Below are 16,907 nucleotides of genomic sequence, written 5' to 3'. Positions count from 1 at the left end.
ACCATAAGTGGCCCTACTACCAGCAAACATCCTCCACCCACTTCTGGGGCTTCAGATGTTTCCAAATCCTTTGGCAGGCATCCTACTTGCAGGCCCAAGCCCAGGGGGCTTTTCTCCCCCTTACTAGGAGATGTGAGGGATACCCAGCCTGGGTTTGTTGTGGGTAGGTCTTGCTTGACCAATCTCATTTCCTTTTATGACCAGGTGACCTATCACCTGGACAAGGGGAAAGAGCTCGACATTGTATACCTTGACTTTAAAAAAGCCTTCGATCTGGTATCCCATGATCACCTCTTGGCTAAACTGTGGCCTTGACATCGCCACGATCTGCTGGCTGGGGAACTGGCTCCACAGTAGGACCCAGAGGGTGGTGGTGGATGGGAGCCAGCCGTCTTGGCGTGTGGTCACCAGTGGGGTCTCTCAAGGCTCTGTCCTAGGGCCTATACTGTTTAACATCTTCATCAATGATGTGGACATTGGTGTCAGAGGCGGACTGGCCAAGTTCGCCGACAACACCGAACTCAGGTAAAGCATCCACGCCTGAGGACAGGAGGGTGATCCAGGCAGATCCGAACAGGCTTATGAAATGGGCGGACGAGAACCTGATGGTGTTCAACACCGAAAAATGCAAGGTTCTCCACCTCGGGAGGAAAAACCTGCAGCATCCTTATACGCTTGGCAGTGCTACGCTGGCTAGCACTACAGATGAAAGGGACTTGGGGGTCATGGTTGACCACAAGATGAACATGAGCCTTCAGTGTGATGCTGCGGCTAGTAAAGAGACCAAAACGCTGGCTTGCATCCATAGTCGCTTCTCAAGCAAATCCCAGGACGTCATTCTCCCCTTGTACTCAGCCTTGGTGAGGCCGCAGTTTTGGGCTCCGCAATTCAAAAGGGATGTGGAGAAGCTTGAGAGAGTCCAGAGGAGAGCCACACGCATGATCAGAGGTCAGGAAAACAGACCTTACGATGAGAGGCTGAGAGCCATGGGGCTCTTCAGCCTGGAAAAGCGCAGGCTCGGGGTGATCTGATGGCCACCTATAAGTTCCTCAGGGGTGACCACCAGGATCTGGGGGAACGTCTGTTCACCAGAGCGCCCCAAGGGATGACGAGGTCGAACCTTCACAAACGCCACTGTGACTGGTTCAGGCTGGACATAAGAAAGAACTTCTTCACTGTCCGAGTCCCCCAGGTCGGGAACAGACTGCCGCCGGAGGCAGTTCAAGCACTCACTTTGAACGCCTTCGAGACACATTTGGATGCTCATCTCGCTGGGATCCTCTGACCCCTGCTGACCTCCTGCCCACGGGGCAGGGGGCTGGACTCGATCCTCCGGGGTCCCTTCCAGCCCAAATGTCTATGAAAATCTATGCAATCCGAGTCCAGGCAGGTCTGGGACACATTTTCAGTTCAATGCAAGAAATCTGCCTTGCAGCTTCTTTTCACTGTCCCACTAGAGCCCTTCAGCCTGCCTGGCTCTCAGCCCTCCCCAGAGCTAAATTCACACGGAGAGACCAAAAGCTGGGACTGTCAAAGACCTGCAGTTCATTTATAGCCTTAGACAAAGAGTTAAGAGGCAAATGCAAATGCTCTCATCCCCAGGTCCTGGCCTGATGAAGAGGAGCAGAGCTGGGGTGCCCAGAGACGAGCGGCTGGGCTCTAGTAAGCCAGGAGGTGGCACTGCTGCTGCATCTCTCCTCTTCCTCCTCCCCCTTTGGCTCAGGCTCTGAGGAAATGACCTAAGAGGAAACCCTCAGGTTTGCAAAGGAAAGAATCCATCCGCCTGGCAACAACTGACCCCGACGAAGCTTGCACAGTAAGGACAGCGGCAGGGAGGCTCTGGCTGCTCCGGCCTGCTGGACTCCCGGGGGCGCTTTCGTGGTGGTGGGGCCAACGCTGCGAGGATGCCCATCTTGCATTTGCATTCCATGCTTGAGCTGCTGCCTTTTCTCCTCCTGCTGCTGCTCTTCTTGGCTCTGGGTTTTTTCCTGATCTACCTGCAAAAGCCTGAAGCCGAAAGCAAAAAGAACTAGAGGCGGGGGCCAAGTCTCAGCTCTATGCAGAGACACCAGCAAAGCCGGCGCTCGAGTCCTGGGGAGGGGAAAAGGATCCCTTGCAGGGACCGTGCAGAGGAAAACCCCAAACAGGTTGGTGCAATCTGCTGATCTCTGGCAGGGGCTGCCCTGGGGAGTTTTGGAAACAAACTTGTGGTTCTTCTGGTTGAAGCCGCACAAGCAGCGGCTGTTCGAGCAGCCTGGGAAATCCTCTGCTGTTGCTGCACGGTTCTTCCTGGTTTGAGAGCAGGCTAGTCACTTAATTCCCTAGTCATGGCCACAGCTCTGGCAGGAAGAAAATGTTCCTCCTAATCCAGTTTCCCAATCCCATGGTGGCCATAATGTGTGAGTGGTTTCTGAAGCCTGGGTGTGTGAGGCCACATCTTGTTCAAAGCTGCTGCTCGGTGAAAGAGTTGTAATCACTAGGCTGCTCTGCACTCTACCAGACTGATTTTTCCTCCTGCTTTGTGGCAAACAGCGGGAAAATGGTCCCATGCTGCCAGCTAACGGGTAGAGGGCTGTTCGCATGCCAGGGAGAGGGGTCCCAGCTCTTTGTTTCCCCTCCTCCAGGTCACCCTTCAAACCCACCATGTGTGGATATCCTTCTCCAGGTCAAAAGCAAATGTTAAGTCCTTTTCTTACCTTCCTTAGCACTCATCATCGCCATAGCATAGAATCGTAGAAAATTAGGGTTGAGAGGGACCTCAGAAGGTCGTCTACTCCAGCCCCTAATGCTTGAGCATCTCCCAAGCGTTAATGTCTTTATCCGCGCAACGCCCCTCTCATTGCTATCATTCCTGCCTCACAGGAGCGCTGGGCCAAAGAGGCTAAAGGACTTGCCCAAGATCACACAGGGAGTCTGTGGCAGTGCTGGGATTTGAACCTGGGTCCCCTTAATCCTAGGCTCATGTTCTAGCCAGCAGGACTCTCTTCTGTGCTTTTATATTGGTTTTGGTGGGAGCTGGAGGTTTCTATACGGGGAGCACATTAACCCCCTTCCACTGCCCTGGCAAAGGGGAGGCCTGGGTTGCTTCTTTCTTCCTGCCTTCTTGCAGATGGTGACCCAGAGCCGGGGGGTTAATAGACCCTGGGGTTTTGCGGCCTTGTCCCTGCACTCTGCTGTGGGGAGGCTGCACCCCGGGGGCGACTGGGCTGGGGGCTGCACAGCAGTGTTCAGGCAGTGGAGAGGCCAGACTTTGCTAGCTGTAAAATGGAGCTTTGATTTGTGTGTGGAAGGGATTGTGCAGCCTGGCTGTGGGCACTAGCCAAGGACCGGGCTCATGGGTGTGAGATGCCCCCTCTGCCCTGTATCCCATGGTCCTAAGATCCTCAGGAACCGGGAACAAAGAGTTTCTTGGGGCAGAATCAGTGTTTGCTTTATCTTGTTTTTCCCAGCCTCCGTGACTCTCCTGCATTGGATGAAAGGTCGGCAGCAGGAGATGGGAAGTGTTGCCCTCTCTTGTGGGGGACCTCTCTTGTCTTCCCTCTGGGCCGAGTTGCTTCTCCTGGACCTGCAGAGGGTTGTGTTTGGCTGCAGGAGGGAGAGGCAGGCAGGGAAAGCCTTGTGTAGAGTGACGGGGTCCTTGGATGCTCCTTCCCATGCGCTGGGGCGGGGGAGCACCTTCCCTCGTCCCATGGCAAAGGAGTGAGACCCTCCTGGTCATTTTGCCAACTCCTTGTGAGGCTCCATCCCACATCACTGTGAATGAGGTGCAACAACATGGGCTCTGGGAGTGTTAATCCTGTGACCACGCTGACGATGAGCCAGGGGTCTCTAGACACCAGAGCAGGCTCTGTCTACATTGAGTGTCTGTGTGATGAGTGGGAGCCCCAGGGCCTTCTCCCCAGCCAGCACACTCAGCCACTGAGTGCTCTGGCCACTCGTCTGACTATCCACCTGGCAGAGGAACACTTGGCACAGGATCTTTCAAGACTCCCCAGTGGGGAAATGGACAGCGATAGTGAAGACGACGTCGAAGCAACCAGATCGGAAGACGGCGCGGAGGATAGCAGCAGCGGGTCCTCCAGTGGAAGCGACAGTCCTATCCCATATTCGGGGATCGGACTAAGAGACAAGGGGTTTTGTGAGGGAGACGATGCCTTGCGCACGGGTGCGTGGGAGCGCCATCTCACGGGTACCTATGTTGTAACAGGTGCATGTATTTGTATGGTGGGTTAACGTGGCAATGATCAGGGACCAGATGTGCGTGTGTGTGTCTGTCTGTCTGTCTGTCTCTATCTATACATATATAGATAGATCTATATATGTATAGATAGAGAGATAGATCTATAGAGAAAGAGATCTATCTATAGAGATAGATATAAGGGTTTATATAGATACAGTTATCTATCTATCTATCTATCTATAAATATATAAAAGACATATATTTTTACAAAAAAAAATGCTGAAACTGCAGCTTGGCCTGCACAAGCAAACACAGTGTCTCTCTAGGTTTATAGGTCAGAGGGCTCCCAGGCAGGTGCATTAGGAAAACTGGTATATGTGACCTCTCAGAGGCAGGGAAGAGCTGAGTGGGTGGGGGCTGCAGGTGCAGAGACAGGTGAGGTTTCTCCTAGAGCTCAGCCAGAGAAGGGTCTGGGGGTCCTGCATGGTGGCAAAGCCTGGCTGTGTGCCGTCCCCCTGGCGGGTAATGGCCTCCGTACTCTCCCTAAGCCCTGATTGTGGCTGCGGTGCAGCGGGTGAGTCAGGACTGTGGAATTCTGCTGAGCCGGCGAAGGCACCGAGCGCTCCTCTTGGCCTCTCGCCTCTGGGGTGCTTGTGACACATGCTGCCGGGGCGAGGCTGCAGCACACGCTTGGTGCCGCGCAGACCAGGACTGGGCTCGCACTTGGTAAGGCTGGGTAGCCCCTTGGAATAACTGAGCGGAGCACGGCATGGCTCAGCAGTTCCCAGGATCTTTATGCACTACAGAAAATAACACTGTGTCTAAGGAGGACTGTCTCTCGGTGACGTCCTTGGCTGTAGAACTCGCTCCTTCTCTGTGCATCTGATGCCATTCCAAGGAGGCTAGTGAATTTGGCCCAGCGCTGTGTGGAGCTGTGCCATTGCCTGAATTGTTGGCTGATGGTTTATGTTTCAAGTCACCCCTGTGGTTTTGAAGCAGCTTGCTAGTGAGTGAATGGGTGGCAGCACAGGGTAAGGGTCGGGGTTTCCCTGTGCTATGCCCAGGCTACTTCTCCCTTCTGGGGGGGTGGGGGTATTTGTTGCCGTTTTGAATCTGTAGATCAACCAGATCGTCCCAGTAGACAGTGACACAGCCTTGGGGGCCCAGCACCTCCTTGGTGAAGCGTGGCAGAGGGCGAAGCTTAGAGTAATGAATTCCCCAGGTTGAGGGCTAGCTTGGAAAGAAATCTTCATAGTTTCATAGATGTAGGGTTGGAAGGGACCTAAGTAGATCATCAAGTCTGACCCCCATAAGCAACCATGAACCCTCAATCTTCTGATGCAAAGTCAGATGCTTTATCCATTAGGCCACATGGTCATCTTGTTTCTCTCCTCCCCGCCAAATAATCGAGTGTCTCAGGGCCCTTGGCACCCATCAGCTGTACAGCCAAGGTGCATGGATAGTTTGGGGAAGGAACTGTATCAAGATCTCCCAGCAAGTCAGGAGCTCGGTAAGAAAGGGATCTCTGGTGCATGAGAACAAAGAACTGTGCTCCAGCCACTGGATTATGCTGCCTTTTTTTGCAGGGTTTCCCCAGATAGCAAAGCAAAAGCCCATGCTAGCCTTTGCCTGTCCCCCCTCTGAGCTCAACTGTTGTTTTTTTTCCTAGGGTTTCTTAACTCATCTGCTTCCCAAACTCTTGGAGCAAACCAGACATGGGCGAGACAGGCAAAGAGGAGTACAAGATACAGTCGTTCGATGCTGAGACGCAGCAGTTACTGAAAACAGCCCTCAAAGGTCAGCAGCTATCTCCCTCCCTCCATCACCTCTGGGCCAAGCTGCCCTGCCCAGTCTGGCTGGTGGATCTCAGCTGGGCAGTCTGATGCCATTTTGCCATGTTAACTTTAACTGCTTAGTGTGTGTGATCTGGTGCAAGAAAAGTTGTGTTTAGTGGAACATTTACACTGGGGCTTCTGCTGCCTCCTCCCTGGTATTTAATGCAGCACCTATTCTGGGCTGGGCTCCAGGCTTGGGAAGGGAGTGGTCTCTAATGACAGAAGAACTGTTCTGCTCCCATGTCCTTGACTCTCTGTGTGTCCCCCTCTGCCTTGGTATCCCCTGCCCTTCTTCTTTCCAGTCCTCCCACCTCTGGCATTCCTCCCTTCTGTACCTACCAAGTCTCCCCTGCTATTTCTTCCCCCTGACTTCTGGCTTTTCCCACTCTGCCTACATGCCCTCCTTCCTTTGTTCACTTCTCAGCCCCTGACGCCTGCCCCTCAGCATCTGTATGTAAAGCCCAGTAGTTTGCCTGTTCAGCTCCCATTTAAACCAGCCTTGGTCTAAACCCCCGAATATTCTCCCCTGCTTCTACTCTTCACTCCTTCCCTTCCTATCACGATGACTCTCTCTGGCCAACACCTTTTGGAAATATCGCCCCTGAACCAACCGTTCGGGATATTAGAGGGACCATTTTAGGTGCATCCAATTCCTGCTGGGTTTGGAGCGAGTCTGGGTTTTGCAGTGTAGATACACCACAAATTTACCAAAATTTTGTGCACTGGAATTCAGAGCAGACAGACAGACAGCTTATCCCAGAGTAGCAGACTGTAGGCTGCTACTACAGCCCCTTCCCGCTGGCTGGTGGGGGGCAGGTGATACCTCAGAAAAAGGACAACCCTGGGATAGTCTGGATTGGACTAGAGCCGCAGACACAGGACATGTACACCTGTGTGATTTATATACTCCTGGGAGTAGCTGCTAAAGTTTTGTGGAGTAACTTTACACTGGGGTAGAGTGAATGAAACTGCTCAGAGGTGTGTGGCATGTACCCATTCTGTTGTTACACTGACATGAACACGTCCAGGGTCCTCGCTTCTTGTACCACATGGTGCTAGCGTAACTCTCCCATCCACCCGTAGCTGCTTTCCAGCTGTTCTGGAGCATTAGTAAGGTGTGTGTGATGCAGAGACTCTGTGCAGTAGCAGGGGGAGCCAGTGATGAGTGGGAGGCGGTGACAGCGTGGCCTCTTCCCTTGCAGACCCCAGCAGCGTGGACCTGGAGAAAGTCGCCAACATCATCGTGGACCAGTCCCTCAAAGACTGTGTGTTCAGTAAGGAGGCAGGACGCATCTGCTACACCATCATCCAGGTGAGTAGGGGACTGCCCTCCTGGGTCAGGGTTGGGGCTGCTTTGTAGCCTGGCCTCTTTGCTGGGCCTGACTCCCTCCTACAGCACTTACAGAGCACAGTGCTAGCACTAGAGGCCCTCAGAGTGTCTCCCTGCCACCCTGTGCCTAGGACACGGGGCCACCCCTCAAAGGGGATGTCAGAGGGGATTGAGTGCTCTACCATGGCTATGAAGTGACTGGTTCCCAGGGGCTCCTTCCCTGGCCCCATGCTCTGCCTACCAGGCCAGCTCCTCTTTGTCTAAACGGTGTACTGGAGCAGCCAGGATTTCTACCCACTACCCGACAGACATCAATTCAAACCTGCTCCCCTTAACACAAGCACACCCGCTTCATGCTAACTCTGAGCTGGTCCCTGTCTCAAAGTTGGGGTCTTCATGGCAGAGGGACTTGTGCCTCGTATTGGAGCAGCCTCTTTCCAAGAGAGCAGGCATAAGGCTGGCCAGGGGAGTGCTGAGTGTGATAAGGTGCTCCAGGGAAATGAGGGGAGGGAAACATAGGGGGATGCACATGCTGGAACAGTGGTCCTAGGTTTGTCTGCAGCAAGACTGGCAGATTGCATCCTCTTCTAGGCAGTGGTGGGAGTCTGATCATTAAGAATGGGTGTAGACCCAAGTCTCCTGGGAGCCACATCCTTCTCCTCCTCTACCTCTGAGGTCTCAGCTCATTGCCTCTCTCCTGTTGCCGTAGGCAGAGAGCAAGCAGGTGGGTCAGAGTGTCTTCCGGCGGAGTTTGCTCAACCGGCTGCAACAGGAGTACAAGGATCGGGAGGAGCTGCGAACCCGCTCCCTGAAGGCCTGGATCTGCTATGTCACCTTCATCTGTAACATCTTTGACTACCTGAGGGTACGGAACCGGACCTGGGAACATCCCTGGCTCCTGCCTCGTGGCTGGAGATGGGTCTGAATCGAACCCCTGGAAAAAAGCATCCCCAGAGTTCAGGCACTGGCCTAGAGCCTGAGTCCTGAATTCCATGTTGCATGTGGCGGCGAGGTTCAACAGGATCTTGGTTCTGAGCTTCTCACTCTGTATACACAGGAGACCTGCATTTACATTGCATAGTTCAAAGCCTCTCACTAATTGTGCCATGACCCTTTACCTATTGGGGATGTGCATTTTCCCTTAATGGTGAAATGCACAATGTCAGAACCATTGTTAGGGCTGATTCTCAGATAAACAGATGTGTTCTCAGATCCATTCTCAGAGTGAACAGATGTGGCCCAACTTCTTCCCCCTGCTCCCACTCCCTTGGCGCTTGCCCTTGGAAATCCTTCTTCCCTATCTCTGAGGTTTTAACTTAGAGCTTTGCTGCTCACTTGCTATTGCTGAGTTAGTCGCATGCTGTCATTCCCTGATGCCTAATTGGATGGGCACACCTGCACTTGGCTCTCTGTGGGTCTTTGCACCAGCAGACTTCACATGCTCCAATATTGGCTGACATGGGTGAAAGACACAATTGCAACTAAATCATGTCCCATGAAGGTTTGGTTACATTTTAACGTGCACATAATGGCATTGCTTGTCCATCCTTGTTAGCACCTTTCAGGGATCTCTAGTTTCTCTCACTAGGAGAGACTTGAGTGTCTGTGGTTTCCTTGGCAAGTCCTGCCAACACTGAGCTCTCAGCCAGTAACATCAAGGTCAGTTCCTTGGGGTCCTGTTCCCTTCCCCTTTCGGAGAGCATCAGTCCTGTAAAACAAGCGAAGCAGCTCTTCTGCCTGCAAGTTGATACATTCGTGCTTCCTGCTAACAGGTGAACAACATGCCCATGATGGCGCTGGTGAATCCAGTTTATGACTGCTTGTTTCGACTGGCACAGCCTGATAGCTTGCTGAAGGAGGAAGAGGTGAGTACTGGTGGTATGCTAACTTACAAATACTGCTAAGTCATCAGAAATAATACAGCTAAGGAGGAGGATGGTGGGAAAGGCTTGGACCCCTATTTGCAGCAAAGGAGAAGACACAAGGCCCCACAGGGCTTTTTTCCTAGGACTTGTTGTAAGCGGCAAGCATGGATAATGAAGCCTTCTCCAACGGGAAACTTCCTGCAGCCCCAGACTGGAGACAGCAGGAAGGTCCTGGCTGCAACTCCATTGTTAAAATTGCAATAGTTCTCTTCTCAGCCTGATTTTTCTCCCTGTAACAATGTGTTTTAAAGCTATGGCTTGGATTGTGAGCATGGCTGTATGTAGCAATTGGTGGATATAAACATCTAAGACTTGTCTAGCACAAGCAAGGAGTGGTTATAAAGTGTATGTGTTGTCTGCCATGGACTTTACTTGTGCTTGCTGTTTTCTGTGATGCTTTATGTCAACACTTCCCTTTGGGTGGAGGGTAAATTGTGCGTGAGGGCAGGGCTGGCAGGTCAAAAGACTCCAAATGCGCCAACTTTCTAGAAACTTGGATAGTGTTTCAGACAGTTTCCTTTGTTCAGTTCAGGTGCTGACACAGGGCTCTGTGAATGGGCTCACTGTAAGCACTGATCCAGGATTTTGTGCCCTCATGGGAGTCCCAGCATGAGCTGGGGAGTTTCTAATGGCACGTTCCAGTCCCTTGCCTCCATGTGTGAAATTGTGGGACCTCCCTTCAGACACATCCCCTCCAGAGCTGCTGTAGGCATCCCACCATCTACTATCAGATATTTCTGGGGTGAAGAGGGCATTTAGGACCATACACTGTTATGAAGAAAGAGGAACCTTGAATTAGAAATAAAAGGGATTGGGGACTGGGGAGGAATCCCCTAAACTCACTGTAAAGGGGCCCAGCTCAGAGGCACCAGAGACCTCATCGCTGCCATATTTAGGTGCTCTTTCTCCCCACCTCTTTTCTGTACCTCAGGTGGACTGCCTGGTGCTCCAGCTGCACCGCATCGGCGAGCAGCTGGAGAAGATGAACTCCCAGCGCATGGATGAGCTCTTCTTCCTCCTCCGGGATGGCTTCCTCCTGCAGGAGGGGCTCAGCTCCCTCTCTCAGCTCCTGCTGCTGGAGATCATTGAGTTCCGTGCAGCCGACTGGAAGATGACAGAGGCTGCCCAGAAGTACTACTACAGTGAACTCACGGATTGACCCTTCAGCATCTAGAATGGACTTCACCAGCATCAGTGAACTGACCCCAGCACTTTCACCAGCAAGCTTCATACACACAAATTTTTCTAGTGCTTCTTGTAAATAGGATTTATAATATTGACACCCCATAGATGCTCTGTATCATGTCATTACTAGATTGCAACTTGTTGGACCGCTTTAACTTAGCCAGAGCTTTCACTGTTTTCATTCAAGGATGGACCCATGTTAATCACTGCTTCTCAGGCTGCTGATGAGCTTGTAACATGGGTTTCAAGCCCAAACCAGGATTTTACATCAACAGGCAGGAAAGCACAGGTAATGGTTTCCACTAAGATGTGCCCTCACCTTCCAACTCCCCCAGCCACCAGATCTGATAGAGAAGAAAAAGCTGGTGCGTCTTGCCTGGAGAATTTCTGTCTTCCTTGATTTTCTACCCCGTGGGATCCCTGCCCTTACTTCTTAAACCAGGTCAAGACGCATCATGCTTCTACCCAAAACAATGGGTGTATGGTTGAAGTCCTTATGTGGGTTATTAAGTTTTACTTCTTCCAACCCTTCCATTCACCTGCAGGGTGCAACCAGAAGCAGTGGCACCTCCTCCAACTGGTGACAAAGCCACCCCCAGGAGCAAGATTGAGCATATGCAACTAGAAACTGTTTTTATAAGTTTTATACAGTAACCATAACAGAAGGTTTTTCTGAACAAAACTGAGTGGACTTGATCACTGCATACTTGTGATGATGATAAAGGCAGAGAAAGGAGGGGAAAGAAGTAGGTTTATGATGCTTTTTTTAATAAAACCTTTCTACTTATGAATACTGTGCATGCTCTCTGCTAAGCTGTAGCTGTATCATTTCTACAGAATGGACCTATTGTAGAGTCCTAGAAGTGGTGTACAGTGTGGGACATTAAGACTGTAACATGTTGGTTAGTCCTCTGGTGCGGAAGAGGTGCTCATCAATACTGGGCAGATGAAGAGACAGAGAAAGCACTGTAATATTAATTTCAGTCAGACAGAGGGGTCTAGAACAGTGTTTTTCAACCTGTGGGTTGCAACCCAAGCGTGGGTCACAAGAAGATATGAAAGGGTTGCAAACAACTTTAACAATGGATTCTCCTTTAAAGGAGAAAAATGTGGCAAACTGTGGCTTTTCCCTTGCAGGCAAGCAGCATTCCAGCCTGAAAGGGGCTGCTTGGGACTCCATATGCCCCTCTTCCCCTCCACACACACTGGGGGTCTGGGGCCTCAAGGCAGTGGATCGGGAGTGAGGGGCACTGGATCAGGACTGGCCATTGACAGCAGCATAGAATTCCTCCCCCCCCTGCATGGAATGGGATTAGACAGAGGTACAGTGATAGGGAGATCCCATTTTTATTTTCTCATTGTAACATTCAGGTCAGATTTTTTCAAACAATGATTCTGCTAAGAGATGCAACTCCAGTGGGCTGAGAATCTGACTGGACTCACCTCTGTCTGGCACAGCTACCACTGACTGTTCATGCTGCAGACCAAATTCCAGCTTGCTCTTCTCTGGCTCAAGTCCTAACAAGCAAAGCCATGTGGAACAGATTGACTTGAACCCCCCTGCTCCTGCTCCAGATGAGGACAGGTGGGGTAGGGAGAGTTACTTAATAGTGTTCCTCTTTTTTTTTTTTCCTAAGGGCTTCACTATATGTGGAAATTATTTGAAAATAACCAAAGTGTGAATTTAGAGGGCAACAGAGCTCTAGCAGGGGGGTTAATCCCCATGGGGCAGCAAAGTGCTAAACCTCACATAACCATATTCATCAACTTGCTTTTTCTCTTAGAAGATCCAACCTGGAAGCTGCTTGGGGACACTAGCACCTGCCTGTCTGAAAGAAAGCAGCTTTGGGATGCTTCTTTATAGGGCTGGGACTAAGGAGAAATGAATGTAGGAGGAAATTTCTTCCTGCCTGAGGCAAGGGCTCCCCAGCCCACAGCCATGTCCTTTAGTACCAAGTCCCCTATCCCCAGCGGAAGTGGGCATAGGCCCGGTTGCTCTCTGCCATCTTGTGCACGTTGTGCTTCATTTTGATCACAGGGCCTTCACCGTGGAAGGCCAGCAGCAGCTCCTGGGAGAGCTTCACATGCATGAATGTCCGATGGTTCTTGTTCTCCGTGCACTCAGTGATCAGCCACTTCATGGCCAGGAAGCGCTGACGGCTGTCCTTAACAGGGGTGGGGATCTGGGGGCGGGGTGGAAAAGAGAGAGAGAAAGAGAGAGAGAGAGAGAGAGATGTATGAAATACCACTTCAAAGAAAGGGACTGGTACTGAAGAGATAAGGAAAGGACTAACTCCATCCAGGTAGCACAGTTTAGCACTGGAGAAGCTTGCTGCTCTCTCTCTTACTAGCCATAGATCAGCTAAGGCTTGGCCAATGCAAACTCCTGGGTGCCTACTTGCCTCCACCCCAAGGTAGGGTAGTGGTTACCCTTTTAAGGGTGAGGGTACAATCCCATTTAATTTTGGGCCCAGTTCAGAGACTGGCTTTCGTGACATAGAACCGTGATCACCGAAAATGGAGAAAACCCATTTCCTCCAGGGCTCAGCCTACTCAGTAGGGTGGGGAGGAATTTTTGGCCACTGCTCACCTGAGGTGGAAGAAAGCAGGTAGAAATCTCCCTATTTTATCAGTGTTCCAGTCTAATGACGTCTTTGCTGATGCTTTCAATAAAACTATCCGTACAATCCTTTTTATATGCTGAACTGCTTTCCTACTTTTGCTCCAGCAAATAGTCCTACCCAGAAGGAACAAACACAGCCTTGAAGCCAGTGCATAATCCAGCTCTGTACAGCATGCCCTCTGGTCATGCAGAATACCTGCATTCTTTTGTTGGCTCTGCCACAGGCAGGAAGTTGACCTTCCTGTGCCTGTTTCCTTCCTACTTTTTCTCTTTCACTACTTAGGCTGCAAGTAGTTTGGAGCCAGGACAAAACTGAATATAGAACTCAATGGAGCCCTGATCTCAGCTAGGGTCTCTAGGTCCCAGTGTAACTGGTTCCCTTTCCAAAGGAAAGGCAAGCAGTGTTTTTGGTTATTTCTTCCAAACAGGGTTGATTTCCATAAATCCCCTTCCCCTGTTTACCTGGTAGAATCTGCCACCTCTTGAGATGCTGGTGAGTTCAACGATAGGCTTGCAGTTACTCAATGCCTGGTGGAAGATGGTATACGGGTTGCATTCAATGTTCACTTTTTCCTCCTCAGATGCTTCGTGATACTTCTTCAACTGCTTCCTTTTAATGGCTTCTAGAGTCTGTGTGCAAAATGCAGGGAAACTCACACTCAGCTCCAGCCTTTAACCCCCTCCAAGTTCAGACAACCAGGTCAATTTAACACACATCTTCCACTTTTTTTTTTAAATCTGGTTCACAGTCTGTTTTCCAGCCTGCTGTAGCTTCAGTGGGCCTGCTGAGTACTTCTGCAATCAGCCCAAGTACTTCTGGCTCTCATTCCAGCTCCTCTCACTTTCTTGCCCTGAATGCAACACTCAGCCCTGCAGAACTCTAGTTCTCACTGGTTTTCCTGTAGCCTCTTGACCTGTGTCTAGTGTTTCATTTCACACTAATACACAGGAGTTGGCAAAGGGGAGATGGGACTAAGATTTTCTGTCCCCCTTCCTATCTTCCCTTTGATTTTTCTGACATGCATTTCCACCTCTCCAGCAAATCAAGCTGTTTTGCAGAATCAGGTAGTTTTCAAACCAACTTATACCAATTACACTGCACCTACCTGAGAAGTCTTATGTGTCCTCTAAGGCAGGGACCCTGAACACCATGAACTAGGGGAAAAGTTCTATATTGGTGAGTTGCAAATGAGGCAGAGATGTTGGCAGAAGACAAGGGATGACTTCGTAAGAAATGAACAATTCTATATTCAGAGTAGGATTTGAACAATGTGGTAAATAAGACCTGTGCAATGGTGGAGGGAAGGCAAAGGGATAGTCATTAAGTTCCATATGAGGCAGAGGCTCATACAAAAATTGGAATTGATAACTTAATTAAAAAACTACTGTATCACAAAAAAAGGGCTGATGTTAAATTGTAGAGGCAATATTAATCCTGCTATACTCTAATTTTACACGTTTGATTGCACAGTCTTAGCAAGTCTTGTGATATAGTTTGAGCACAGCGTCCAAAGGAAGAGAGTGGAGTTCTTACCTGCATCATGATGGATCTGGCCAGTATTTTGTTTCCGTTCTTGGTCATCATGTTGATGAATTTGCTGCAAGCACAGAACAAATAAGATACAACTGAAATACTAGTTGCAACACAGAAGGCAGCAGGCCCCGTGCTGGGTTTGTTCCTGCGATTACATCTGCTCCCTGCTGGCATTTTGGTGATTGTGCTCATCTTTAAATCACAGTTTGGTGACAGAGCAGCCCTACAGGGAAAAGATTAACCCAAATGAAGGGACTACATGGTAACAGCAAGACAGCGTGCAGCCCAATAGATGAGAGGCTGCTCCAACGGTTTAGAAGTGGAATGCCCACTTAGATTCTCCCTCACTGAACTCTTTCACAATAAAATAAATTTATTGACAAATTAAATAGCAAATCCTTACTCCAAAGATGAGAGCTTGTTAACACTGTCTGGAATCAACCCATATACACCTACATGTCAGGGGAAAGAAATGATAGGACATGTTTCTCATTGATGGTGACCTCCTAAAATGCCCACTAAAATAAAAACTCACAGCTGCTCCTAGCACTTCTAAGCTCTACACCCAATTGCAGTCACTGGTAGTGACCTCAGTGGAAGCAGAATCGACTGTTCAAGCTCCTTTTTCCCCAGCTGGTGTAATAGGAAAGATGGGGCTTTTTCTGACCTGACCAGAGGGTCACTAAACACAGAGCTGGTAACAGAAGAAGGGGCAGCTTTTATGGGGCGGGTGGTTTTGAAGTCCCATTGTTTTTTCTCTTCCTCAGGCAGTTCTGTCGGCTCCTTATGTAATGTCTCCTTGTTCACCTCCGGTTCAAGGAAAGCGGGAGCATACCGCTTCCATCTCACCTGGATCAGCCTGCAGAGAATAAAATGAGAGGAAAGGCTCTGTCAGTCTCCACCAACATAAAGAGCATGATTCTGGAGAGCTCGCTGAGTTTGCCTCCAACATTACAGACCAAGATGCAGAAGAGAAAGGTACGGAAACAGAGCTTTCACCTTGCTAGCACTGTTTGTATTACAAGAAAGCCCCCAAGTGCCAAGCACATAAAGGCCCCATCATCCAAGCTGCTGTACATAAGCTAACAGCACGTCCCATTTTAAAAGAGACCACGCACGAAGTAGGGTCTAGAATTCATTCATTTTACACACGGCATGAACACTGAGTATTTGTACTGTTGTAGTGTTAAGTGTTACTGAGTATTTGTATTGTTAAGTGTTAAATTATTAATATAAAACCAACAAGAGTACAGTGGCTTGATAAGGCAAGCCAGATGTTACAGCTGCTCTCTGCACCTCTACCTGCACTACCCTTGGCGCACCCATGGTGCGTTCTTTCCCTTATGTGGTAACAGCCCATTGCTGAGGGGAGGAGGTGGACCACAGGCAGGGAGTGCACCATGGGACATGGGCAGAGTTATTTTGGGATTTTGGTACTTAGTTTAGCCACCAAATCCATACAAAGTGCAACCCTAGTGCTTCAGTGCACAGATGTCTGCACATGGCCTGCTCGGTATAGCCAGCAGCATCTCGGATCCCGTTCTTCAGGAAGACCATCAGCACCCCTGAGTCTCCTTGTAGGCGAGGCTGGAGATGCATGGACAGACCCGCCGGGGGGTGGCGTTTAGCGTCTTTGGCAAGCCAGGCGGTGGATGGCTGGCTTGGGAATATCCTGGATGCTGTCGCTGAGAACCGCGTGGTGATGCCTGGCACCTCCTTCCCCCAGCGCCTGACCCCCTTTGCCACAGCCAAGCGCCTGCAGGTAGGGGACCAGGCGAGACGAACCAAGCCAGGACTTGCAGTTCTTACATCCTTGGCTGTCATCGAGCGCCGCCGTCCTCCGCCTCGTCAGACCCGAGGCCACCTCAAGCCCCGCCGCCCCTCGTGAAGTGCCAGCTCCTCGTTCCCGCTTGTTTTTCGAGTGCAGAAAACCTCTCCGCCCTGCTGCTGCAGAGACCCGAGAGCCCCCAGGAGGTTTCTGACACGCTAGGTTCTTATGGGACGTCCCTGGGCCGCTCCCCAGCGAGAAGTGGGGCTGCAAGAGCCTCCAGAGCTCGTCCCGTCCAGCCCCCGACCTGAGGCAGAATCATCCCGGTTCAGCCCTACCCCGCCGGACCCTGGGGTTAAATCCCTCCCGGCCCCACCTCACCCGGGCAGCCAAGCCCCGCGGGCCGCGCGCAGCACCCCGAGTGCAGGCGCTGCCATCTTGCCTCCGCACTCAGGACCCTGCGGCTGTCCGGCGCACGCCTGAGCGGAGTTTAGCGTCTCTACGCAGGCGCGGGAAGGGACGGGGGC

The 16,907-nt window shown here is 50.9% G+C and overlaps 2 protein-coding genes across 3 annotated transcripts; one reads left to right on the top strand and one right to left on the bottom strand.

Moving 5' to 3' along the window:
* The first annotated feature begins 1,710 nt into the window (after positions 1–1,710).
* On the top strand, positions 1,711–10,920 carry MIF4GD (MIF4G domain containing). 2 transcript variants are annotated; one of them, XM_019542540.1, is made up of 6 exons: positions 1,711–1,816; positions 5,850–5,977; positions 7,218–7,327; positions 8,055–8,210; positions 9,118–9,210; positions 10,202–10,429. In XM_019542540.1, the coding sequence occupies exons 2-6, from the start codon at positions 5,896–5,898 to the stop codon at positions 10,427–10,429; spliced, it is 669 nt and encodes a 222-aa protein (XP_019398085.1). In that variant the 5' UTR covers positions 1,711–1,816; positions 5,850–5,895. The 2 variants fall into 2 exon arrangements, with proteins under 2 accessions (XP_019398085.1, XP_019398086.1); XM_019542541.1 differs by lacking the exon at positions 1,711–1,816 and adding an exon at positions 1,823–2,147 and having other exon boundaries at positions 10,202–10,920.
* An 866-nt stretch (positions 10,921–11,786) lies between these two features.
* MRPS7 (mitochondrial ribosomal protein S7) lies at positions 11,787–16,866 on the bottom strand. The gene is made up of 5 exons (XM_019542539.1): positions 16,762–16,866; positions 15,280–15,471; positions 14,613–14,676; positions 13,541–13,708; positions 11,787–12,638 (listed from the first exon to the last, which is right to left on the bottom strand). Exons 1-5 carry the CDS (start codon positions 16,815–16,817, stop codon positions 12,417–12,419), a joined length of 702 nt encoding a protein of 233 aa, XP_019398084.1. The 5' UTR covers positions 16,818–16,866; the 3' UTR covers positions 11,787–12,416.
* Between the last annotated feature and the right edge of the window lie 41 nt (positions 16,867–16,907).

Source organism: Crocodylus porosus, unplaced genomic scaffold (assembly GCF_001723895.1).
Source record: "Crocodylus porosus isolate Cpor-Errol unplaced genomic scaffold, CroPor_comp1, whole genome shotgun sequence".
NCBI classification, from domain to species: domain Eukaryota; kingdom Metazoa; phylum Chordata; order Crocodylia; family Crocodylidae; genus Crocodylus; species Crocodylus porosus.
The sequence above is the reverse complement of the archived record's forward strand: the minus strand, read 5'-3'. Positions and strand labels throughout refer to the sequence as shown.

What these genes read in the sequence shown, in the direction of transcription:
- MIF4GD (XM_019542541.1), top strand. Translation starts at nt 5,896, where the DNA reads ATGGGCGAGACAGGCAAAGAGGAGTACAAGATACAGTCGTTCGATGCT. An exon ending in TCTGCTACACCATCATCCAG is followed by an intron (nt 7,328 to 8,054) that starts GTGAGTAGGGGA and finishes CTGTTGCCGTAG; the next exon opens with GCAGAGAGCAAGCAGGTGGG. An exon ending in GCTTGCTGAAGGAGGAAGAG is followed by an intron (nt 9,211 to 10,201) that starts GTGAGTACTGGT and finishes TCTGTACCTCAG; the next exon opens with GTGGACTGCCTGGTGCTCCA.
- MRPS7 (XM_019542539.1), bottom strand. Translation starts at nt 16,817, where the DNA reads ATGGCAGCGCCTGCACTCGGGGTGCTGCGCGCGGCCCGCGGGGCTTGG. An exon ending in TTTAGTGACCCTCTGGTCAG is followed by an intron (nt 14,677 to 15,279) that starts GTCAGAAAAAGC and finishes CTGTGCTTGCAG; the next exon opens with CAAATTCATCAACATGATGA. An exon ending in CCAGATCCATCATGATGCAG is followed by an intron (nt 13,709 to 14,612) that starts GTAAGAACTCCA and finishes TTTTGCACACAG; the next exon opens with ACTCTAGAAGCCATTAAAAG.